The 10531-nt window shown below is 36.0% G+C and overlaps 1 protein-coding gene across 1 annotated transcript in view; it reads right to left on the reverse strand.

The window, feature by feature from the left end:
- Positions 1 to 4117: 4117 nt before the first annotated feature.
- Positions 4118 to 10531, reverse strand: part of LOC110106115 (mannan endo-1,4-beta-mannosidase 6) — a 16026-nt gene continuing 9612 nt past the window's right edge. The window contains exons 3-5 of the mRNA XM_020835881.2: positions 5805 to 5927; positions 4935 to 5146; positions 4118 to 4864 (exon numbers count right to left, since the gene is read on the reverse strand). Of these exons, the coding sequence (XP_020691540.1) occupies positions 4462 to 4864; positions 4935 to 5146; positions 5805 to 5927 (738 nt within the window). The 3' untranslated portion in view covers positions 4118 to 4461. The remainder of the gene's footprint in view (positions 4865 to 4934; positions 5147 to 5804; positions 5928 to 10531) is intronic.

The following is a 10531-nucleotide window of genomic DNA, read 5'->3' on the forward strand; positions in this document are numbered from 1 at the left end:
TGTCCTATTAAAAGTCAAATTCTCGTTTAAATCTAATAAAGAAAGGTCATTCCTAATATTTTCTAACCAAGTCTTTTTAGGTCTACCCCTACCTTTCTTAACACAAGTCAAATCTAATACCTCTACTCTCTTAACTGGGTCGTCGGAAGGCCGCCTTTTTATGTGACCAAACCATCTAAGGCGACTCTCTCTAATCTTATCTTCTACTGGAGTTACTCCAACCTTTTTACGTATCTGCTCATTTCGTATCTTATCTCTAAGGGTAAAGCCACTCATCCACCTGAGCATCCTCATCTCTGCCACACTTAACTTAGTATTATGCTTCTCTTTTAATGGCCAACATTCGGCACCATAAAGCATTGCAGGCCTCACTACCATCTTATAGAATTTTCCCTTAAGTTTGAGGGGTACATTTCTATCACATAATAAGCCCGATGCATTCCTCCACTTCAACCATCCAACTTGAATTCTGTTGATAATATCCCCATCTATTTCACCATCACTTTGAACAATTGATCCAAGATATCTAAAACGTGTACTCTTATTAATGACTTGATTGCCCAAAGTCACAATCCCTTCACTAGGTCTATTACTACTAAAATTACACTCCATATATTCTGTTTTAGATCTACTCAAGCGAAAACCTTTAGACTCTAAGGTTGACCTTCATAATTCAAGTTTACCTTCAACTCCCTCTCTAGTCTTATCAACAAGAAGAATATCATCAGCAAAAAGCATACACCAAGGTATATCCTCTTGCAAATGTCTAGTGAGAACATCCAGGACTAAAGCAAAAAGATATGGGCTTAAGGCTGATCCTTGATGTAACCCAACCGAAATAGGGAAATACTTGGTCAATCCACCTTGTGTTTGAACACAAGTAATAGCTCCTGCATACATATCTTTAATGATTTGAATATAAGCATTATTGACTCCTTTCTTTTCAAGAACTCTCCATAGCACTTCTCTTGGAACTTTATCATATGCTTTTTCTAAATCAATAAATATCATATGTAGGTCCTCCTTATTTTCTCTATATTTCTCCATCAAACCTCTTAATAAATGTATGGCTTCCATAGTCGACCTACCCGGCATGAATCCAAATTGATTTTGAGAAACATTAGTATCACGCCGCAACCTATGCTCCATAACTCGCTCCCATAGTTTTAAAGTATGACACATTAACTTAATACCTCTATAATTCGCACAATCTTGTGCATCACCTTTATTCTTAAAAATAGGAATTAACACACTCATTCTCCACTCATCTGACATCTTCTTAGTCTTCAAAATAGTATTAAAAAGTTTAGTAAGCCATGAAATTCCTTCATCTCCTAAGCATTTCAAAAAAATGACAATTGGCATAAAATCAACACATTTCCTTAGCATGGTTTATGAGCACATCATCCACAAGAAGTAAATTTCATTGACAAGAAAATTATATCTTCTTGTTGAATTTTTATTAGGTCCGGTGTCCTGACGTAGCTCTACGTTCGGACGCCAGTAAAATGGTGCCACGTGCTCTTACTCTTTACCGTTCGGTCCGACAACCCGACCGGACCGGACCCGGGATTGCTATGTATTGGCTGATTTGAGCAGACCGGGATATTGCTAGGTATTGCTCGATATTGCTCGACAATAACGAGAAATACCATTCTGTCAAGACCAATACCGAGCAATACTGAGCAATACCGAGCAATACCCCGGTTTTGTTAGGTATTGCTCAGTATTGCTAGGTATTGATTGGTATTGCTCGGTATTGTTAGGTATTGGTATTGACAGAGCGGTATTTCTCATTATTGTCAAACAATACCTAGCAATACCTAACAATACCGAGCAATACCCGAACATAGCAATACCAAGTTCCAGTCCGGGTCGGGTCGTCGGGCAGCGTGGTAAAGAGTAAGAGCACGTGGCGACATGTTATTAGCGTCCGGTTGTAGAGCTACGCTAGGTGTCTGGACCTAATAATTATTCCTTCTTGTTATAGCCATATACAACTAGCCCCAAGGATGTTCTTCTTATTATTATTTTAAATTTATTAAATAATACATAGGCTTCACTTATGATAGTTTTTTATCAATGTATATTCTTAAATGATTTTCAAGAATTTTTTTATTAAAAAATTATTTTAAAAAATTATCCTAAATAAAACCTTATTTATTCTATTTAGGGCCACGGTCTTCCCAGGAATGTCCACTTTTGCTCTATAAAATGTGCGTATCTTTGCTTACAAAATAATTTTTTCATAATTCCTTAAATTAATTTAGAAAATGAGGTGCCTCATACTTAGGTGTGTAAGCAGAGCGGAGCCAGGATTTTTTTGATGTTGGGGCACAAATCATTGATGTAAAAAAAAAAAATCCTAAACCTTTTTTCATCCGGGCTTGGAACTGACATTAATGGTTTTATTTTTTTTTTTAAATCGTTTGTTTCATTATAAAAAGATAATATATGATAAAACAAAAAAACTTACATATTATCTATAATTTTTCAGGTTGAGTCTTCATTTTTTGAAACTGTTGTGCAATCAATTTATTGTGAATGCTATTAAATGTATCATTCTTATAGTTTTTAAAGAAGCTTTAAAATATAAAAATTAAAACTTTTATACTAAAAAAAATTGTATTAAGAAGCATTAAGACAGACATCCAGTACAAAGCCTTAGTTACCAAATAAAGGGTTAGATTTTTGTTATGCTCCTTCTCATAGTGGTCAAAGTGCGATTTTTGCATGTCTAAAATAATAATTTTGTGTTATACATATTATCATAGATTTCATATAGATGGAATCATGGAATTTGAGTTCGAATCAAGAAAAATTATAATTGTGATGAATAATAAATGTATTTTGAAGATATGGCAACATCAAAGAAGTAGGGCTGTGAAAGAAAAAATGGACATAAAAAAATTTCACATAGTCATCTCATTTAATCTGTAAACGATCTAAATTCAAATACAATTTTTTTCAAGGTATTGGCTAAATAAATAAAATAGGAGTTTGAATCAAAATGCATTATATATATCAGTAAATAATAAATATTAAAAATCTTTAGACCGATATCATCGGTTTTAAATCTATGTAATTTATTTCCAATTTGTGTTTGTAGAAATTTAAAATATAGAGGTTGACAATATCATCTTAATAAGTATATTATTTTCATTATATCTGTATCATTTGAATGATAAACAGTGAATACTAAAAAATGATTAGACAAATTGAAAATTATTTTCATAGAAAAAAATTAAAATTTGCTCAAGTGAACAAAAATAAATACAAACTATATATGAAAATTTTTCATTTAAAATTTTAAAATTATTTTAACTCAAATAAAATCAAATAAAATTTTACTACTAAATTTTTTTAATTTAATTTAAATTTTAGAAGTTAAAATATAATCCCAAAAATAAAATTGAAACATTTTTTTGAAAAAAGAATGATAAAAAAATACTAAAAAATTTATTGGTTAAATGGTTTTTCAAGCTCGTCCAACTATAAAAGAGCTCGAGCCGGCTCATGAGCATTGGCGTCATTTTTTTTGAATATTTTTGAATATTTTAAATATTTAAATATTTAAAATATTCAAAAATATTCAAAAAAAATGACGCCAATGCTCATGAGCCGGCTCGAGCTCTTTTATAGTTGGACGAGCTTGAACTTTGAGCTTGAGCTCAATATTTAACAGTTGAACTCCACTCGAACACCCCCTGACTCGAGTTTTACTCGACTCATTTGCACCCCTACATACTCAATGGGAGACTCTGTAAAATCTGGCCAAACTTGAGCATAACATATTCAAGCTTAAGCTGATAAATTGAGCCATAATACAATTAATATTTCGTTTGGGATAACTTTCTTAATTTCTAAAGCAAATTTTTAATAAAAAGATTTCTAAATACTTTTTTTTTAATAAAAATTTATTTTAAAAAACAGTAACAAATTGTCTCAAAGAAACTCTAAGCCAAGCCTTCCTGAGGCTCAGCCCGCTGAGCTCAATTGACAGGCCGAGCTCAATGGTGCTGGATCTAGAATTAGGCCACAATTTATCGCGTTTCCACTTTATTTCTGTCAATATGAACACTTCCCATTGATTAGAAACATGCAGGCAAGTTATCCATCATTGCGAATTCAAGAATCAACTAGATGGCTATCGTAAACTTCCCAACATATAAATATTACATGAATCCATTCTTTACATTTACAACAATCGGCTAAATCAAAAAAAAAAAAAAAAATGAAGCAGAAGACAATCAGGACTCGGAGAGAATTGAACAAATGTGTTGGAAAATGAATATTTACTACGTCAAAATTAGGGAAAATTATTACGTGTGGCGCCTGGATTCATTCGGAGGCAAATTCGGACGTGCCATGTCATCCGGGGCCTAGTGCATCCGGGTGACATGGTGCATCCGAATTCGTCTCCGGACAGTCTAGACACCACACGTAATAATCTCTCCAAAATTAAGGATCGGTACAAGGCCAAAAATTGCTTTTTGTTTTTCCTTTTCTTCGGAATAATTTTCTCAATCTGCAAGACTGCTGTAATATGAGATTGTAGGTTGAAGGATGCCGGCTAGCAACTAATGAGAATTCATCCTTGTACACTTGGGTTTCTTCAATCATCAATTGCCATATCAATGCTCCAGCTCCAGCTTCACCTTTCTTTGCAGACTCATATAACTTATCATAAACCAGCTTCAAGATGATATCTCTATCATAAGATCCATTTTTCTTTCCTTCTAAGTGAAACCCAACCTCCCCAAACAGCACTGGCTTTTTCAATACATGCTCACTATCATTCACATGGTAATCAACCCAGTTGGAGAGATACTTCACCTTTTCTTCAAAGCTTGCTTTTGGTATCCTGCAAGAAAATCATATAAGAGCTCCCTCAATTCATGTTAAAGTTTTGATTAAGGAGCATTGAAACCAACCAGCTATCAGGATAGGCATGAACTGAAGCAAAATCTATGTTCTCGTCAGCAGAGTTTTGAATGAAATCAGAACCAAGTGAAGAAGCCCATTCTCCGGGATTAGCGCCTACTCTTTCAGTTCTCCCATGTCCATAGAACCCTTCCAGCCCTACTGTGACCATGTGTTTCTTATCCAAACTTTTGATGTGAGAAGCCATCTCAGCAATCCAAGCCTGCATAACAAGCATAAGGCTGGGTTCACGGGAAAAAAAAAAGGCTGGGTTCACAATTTGTGGTGTGTAAGTAGGGGTGTAAACGAGACGAGACAAGTCGAGTTTAGACTCTTATCGAGCTCAGCTCGTTAGTTGGAAAGCGAGCTCGAACTCGAGCTCGTCTCACTGTAAGTGAGCTCGAGCCGGCTCGCGAGTCATGGGCAGGAATTTTTAAATTTAGGCGGGATTTTTAAAAATTAATCGGGATTTTTAAAACTTAAGCAGGATTTTTAAAACTTAGACAAAATTTAGAAAAAAATATGAAATGTTTAACATTTAAAAAAAAAACTTAAGTGATTTTTATTAAATTTTTTAAATATAGAAATTTAATAAATAAAATAAAATTATTTTAAAAATATTAATATTTATTTGAGCCGGCTCGCGAGCTCACGAGCCAAGCCGGCTCAAGCTCGAACTCGAGCTTTGACCTCGACTCGTGAGCTCGATAAGCTTGGCTTGCGAGCCCATAAACGAGTCGAGCTCAAGCTGGCTCGCGAGCAGGCTCGGCTCACTTACACCCCTACGTGTAACTGCCAAAACACTTGCAAAACCAAAAGCATATGCAACAAAAATTTGCAAGTCTACATAAGAAAACCATGAATTAGTTGCTAAACGTTACCTGAAGAAGAGGAGCAGATGAGTTCAATGCGCATCTAGGTTCGTTCATTAGCTCCCAAGCAAATATAGCAGGTTCATCTTTATATCTCACTCCGCTATATGAGTTCTTTCTTGACAAAATTTTCTAGAATATGTTTGAATAAGAAACAGATTATAAGACAGTAACCAGTTGATCAGAACTCAAATATTTTCATCCAGCAAGAAAGACAAATTTAGAATTATGTCCATTATCAAAGAAAAAGTAATTAACTAGTTTGAATATCAAGTCAATGACTATGTAAACAACCTGATCATATTCGGTGAATGTTAATGTTTTTGGTAGCATCTCATTAGCATTGCATTTCTCAAGCAAATTACTGTAACTTTGTGTTTCTAGACTTCCTCTCACCTTAGAAGCCTATATATATATATATAAATTAAGATAAAATTACAAGCCACAATTCCCCTATTATCAAAATCTGCAGCTTAGTCTACTTGAAAAAATCTGTTACTCAATGTTTTTAGCCCCGACAAACTTTTTTCCCCTCCAGTTTCTTACTGCTCAAGAGTAGGTCCTAATTTCTTGACCACCTACATCCCTGAAAAGTTTGTCAATCGATTCGTGAAGAACAACCATCACTATCAATCCACGTCAAGAACCTGGCCACATAAAGCAAAAGCGTCAACATATTGGCCAAACCAATGAAGATACTGAAGAAAATCATGGAGAGACAAGCCTAGAGATATGGGATATTTAAGAGTTTAAAAGATTCGTGGAACATATTATAGCTCATAGATTGAAGGGTCTGGGTCTTCTTTCTCATTCTCGACTTCATCAGCCCTCACAATGGTGAAGGTGGAGATTCTAGAGAAGAAAATAGAGTTGAATCAAGGCAAGCCACTAACACTCAAGAGCACAAATTGGGTATTATTGAAGAGAAGCATTGTCCTATGAATTCAAAGCAACCAGACAAGAACATGTTGAGAATTGAGGCCATGGAGATGAAGATCACAAGAGTCGAGTAGCTCGGTACCGCGACTCAGTACCACTGATGTGACAAATTCTGATTGGCCTTCAGAAGACATTCTGCATCCAGTCTCCGCACATAATAATTTATCCTAGCATAACAAATGCTTAGCACTTTGCCCAAGGATAAGCATACCTAAATTGCCCAGAACTGCGCAATGGTCGACGACAACAAAGGGGTATGTAGACAAAGGGAGGATATGTCATGCTTCCCAAGAGCATGAGAATGGGACGAGAAGATTATCCCAGTGAGTACCTTTAACAAAAAATAGAGATTCAATATACATTCATGGGTTTTTTTTTTTTTTTGTCCTTTTGAAAAAATATGATAATTTTTTCTAGCTCACTGAAAAGAAATTTTGTGGTTTGTTGAACTTTAGAACTGTGAATGGAATTGTGTGATGCTTATGTATTTGTTCTTTCTCAAGACGATCTATAGGATGATTGCGTGATATCCTAGAGCATGATAATGGATAAATTCTTGATAGACTTCAAACATTGCCTTGATAGAATTTTTCAAGACTGAAAATTTTCAAGAGAAAACGCTTTATATAATAAATTAAACCTATTTATTGTAAAGCATTCCTTTGATGAGTAACACTTTCTAAATGAAACTTAAAGGCTCATTATTTGTATAGGAATTACCAAGATCTATGTAATGATGATGATCTGATAAGCATTTAATACACTGCACAACAATTTTTTTAAGTTCTTGCTAATACCTCAGTGTTTCACATTATAAATACCTGATGAGGACATCAAGACATGGAAAGCTTATTAGAGACATGGCTGGCGACCAACGACCACGATTACACCGCTCTAATTTTGATTTTCATATTTATTATTGATGTATTAGTTTTATTTATGAAGTTTTATTATGCTTTTTCACTTTTGCCCTTACTTAAGGGCTTAGGTATGTGTAAGCCCGATGAGCATAGTAGTACTTTGTATTTTCTCATTGTATGGGCTATTTAAAGCCTCCCTTTTCTTCTTTGAGGGTTAATGATGATATGAAAGAAAATTTCCTGTGTATTGTTCTTTTGATGTAAGAGTTTGTGAGTCTTGGAGAAATCCCTAAGAGAGGGAAATCGGATCACCCACCAACCTTGGAGACGATCGGGTTCGTGGTTCTTCTTCCTTACCTTTCTTTCGTTCCTTCTCATTTCCCTTCCTCCTCCATTAAGCCACATACATACTCATCCAATCCCCTTCCACCTTAGCCGCCGGTTCTCCCTAGCAAAACCCCACATTGTTGCCGGCCAACTCCACCCCTCCAATCCACCTCCCCTTCACCCCCAACTGACCTTCCTACTTCTACCACCAATGCATCCAACCCACAAACCTAACCTTAAGCCTAGGCTAGCCGCCGGCCTCCTTTCCACTCCCCTTCCTCCCCAACTTCAACCCAATTAATTCTTACCTTTTATATAATCCCAATTTGGAAAGCCATAATTTTAAATTTCAAAATCAACTTTGAAATTTGAATTATTTCTTAAAATAGAAATCTATTTTAGGAAGGTTTCCTAAATCTCATCCAAATAAAATTCTAATTGGATTTGATTTAATTTCATTGGCTTCAATTAAGGGTCCCATTTAGGCAAGCATTAAAAAATCCATTCAAAGCCTTCCCCAATTCAAAGTGCCGCCGGCCCCACCCCCTTTCTCTCTCAAGTCTCCATTAAATCCCCTTTCTTTTGAAGATACCAATTAAATCTCCAATCTATAAAATACTTTCCTTCTATTTTCCTTGTTTGAATTTCAAATCTTTAAATCCATTTTCCTTCCAAATAGAAATCTGAAAAGCAAAAATTTCATATTTGGAAAGGGACTCCCTCTCCTAGCCTTGGCCGAACCCTGTCCTTCTTCTCCTCTCTCCACTAGCGTGGCCAATCCCCTTCTTCCCTCTCTCTACCCGCCACCCACATCAAACCCTACCCCCTACACCAAGTTTCCTTGTTGTCCAGAAATTCTGGATGTTAATAGTGGCTGTCCACCCTTCCAATCCCTAGAGAGTTGCTGCCCAGTGATTCCAGCAGGAGTTCATTGCTGTCCAGCCCCTTTGGGAGCCACCGTTACTGCCTGGAACTGTCAGGAATAGCTGTCCCATGTTGGCTACTTGCTATCCAAAGGTTCGAGCTTGGATTTGTTGCTGTCCGAGCCGTCCAAGAAATCACCAACTGCTGTCCAAGCTTGCGATAAGGTTAAATCTTAATAAAGGGTGAACTCTTACCTCTTCTCTTACCTTCCTCATTGATCCTTATAGTTTTGATTGATTCATGCAAAATCTTGCAACGCTCCGCTAAAGCCTAGTATTTGGTAGGAATTGTGTGAGAGCTCTTTCATAGCACTACTCTTGTTGTTAGATTAGGGATTTCTTGTTGAAACCTATCTCATATGCAATGTCAAGAGTAATTGATTGTTATGTGGTTTTTACTTTTCGCAAGTAGCTTAACCTAAGCTTGTGTTTACCGCTCTTTGTGTTTTACTTCATTGTTTAACTCAACAACAACAACAACAACATCAAGCCTTTATCCCACTACGTGGGGTCGGCTACATGAATCCTTTTTCTCCATTGTGTCCTATTAAAAGTCAAATTCTCGTTTAAATCTAATAAAGAAAGGTCATTCCTAATATTTTATAACCAAGTCTTTTTAGGTCTACCCCTACCTCTCTTAACACAAGTCAAATCTAATACCTCTACTCTCCTAACCGGGTCATCGGAAGGCCGCCTTTTTATGTGACCAAACCATCTAAGGCGACTCTCTCTAATCTTATCTTCTACTGGAGCTACTCCAACCTTTTCACGTATATGCTCATTTCGTATCCTATCTCTACGGGTAAAGCCACTCATCCACCTGAGCATCCTCATCTCTGCCACACTTAACTTAGTATTATGCTTCTCTTTTAATGGCCAACATTCAGCACCATAAAGCATTACAGGCCTCACTACCATCTTATAGAATTTCCCCTTAAGTTTGAGGGGTACATTTCTATCACATAACAAGCCCGATGCATTCCTCCACTTCAACCATCCAACTTGAATTCTGCTGATAGCCTCATAATATCCCCATCTATTTCACCATCACTCTGAACAATAGATCCAAGATATCTAAAATGTGTACTCTTATTAATGACTTGATTGCCCAAAGTTTCAATCCCCTCACTAGGTCCATTACTACTAAAATTACACTCCATATATTCCGTTTTAGATCTACTCAAGCGAAAACCTTTAGACTCTAAAGTTGACCTCCATAATTCAAGTTTACCTTCAACACCCTCTCTAGTCTTATCAACAAGAAGAATATCATCAGCAAAAAGCATACACCAAGGTACATCATCTTGCAAATGTCTAGTGAGAACATCCATGACTAAAGCAAATAGATATGGGCTTAAGGCTGATCCTTGATGTAACCCAACCGAAATAGGGAAATACTTGGTCAAACCACCTTGTGTTTGAACACAAGTAATAGCTCCTGCATACATATCTTTAATGATTTGAATATAAGCATTATTGACTCCTTTCTTTTCAAGAACTCTCCATAGCACTTCTCTTGGAACTTTATCATATGATTTTTCTAAATCAATAAATATCATATGTAGATCCTCCTTATTTTCTCTATATTTCTCCATCAAACCTCTTAATAAATGTATGGCTTCCATAGTCGACCTACCCGACATGAATCCAAAGTGATTTTGAGAAGCATCAATATCACGCGGTAGCA

This window comes from Dendrobium catenatum, unplaced genomic scaffold (assembly GCF_001605985.2).
Source record: "Dendrobium catenatum unplaced genomic scaffold, ASM160598v2 fragScaff_scaffold_1263, whole genome shotgun sequence".
Classification (NCBI taxonomy): Eukaryota; Viridiplantae; Streptophyta; class Magnoliopsida; order Asparagales; family Orchidaceae; genus Dendrobium; species Dendrobium catenatum.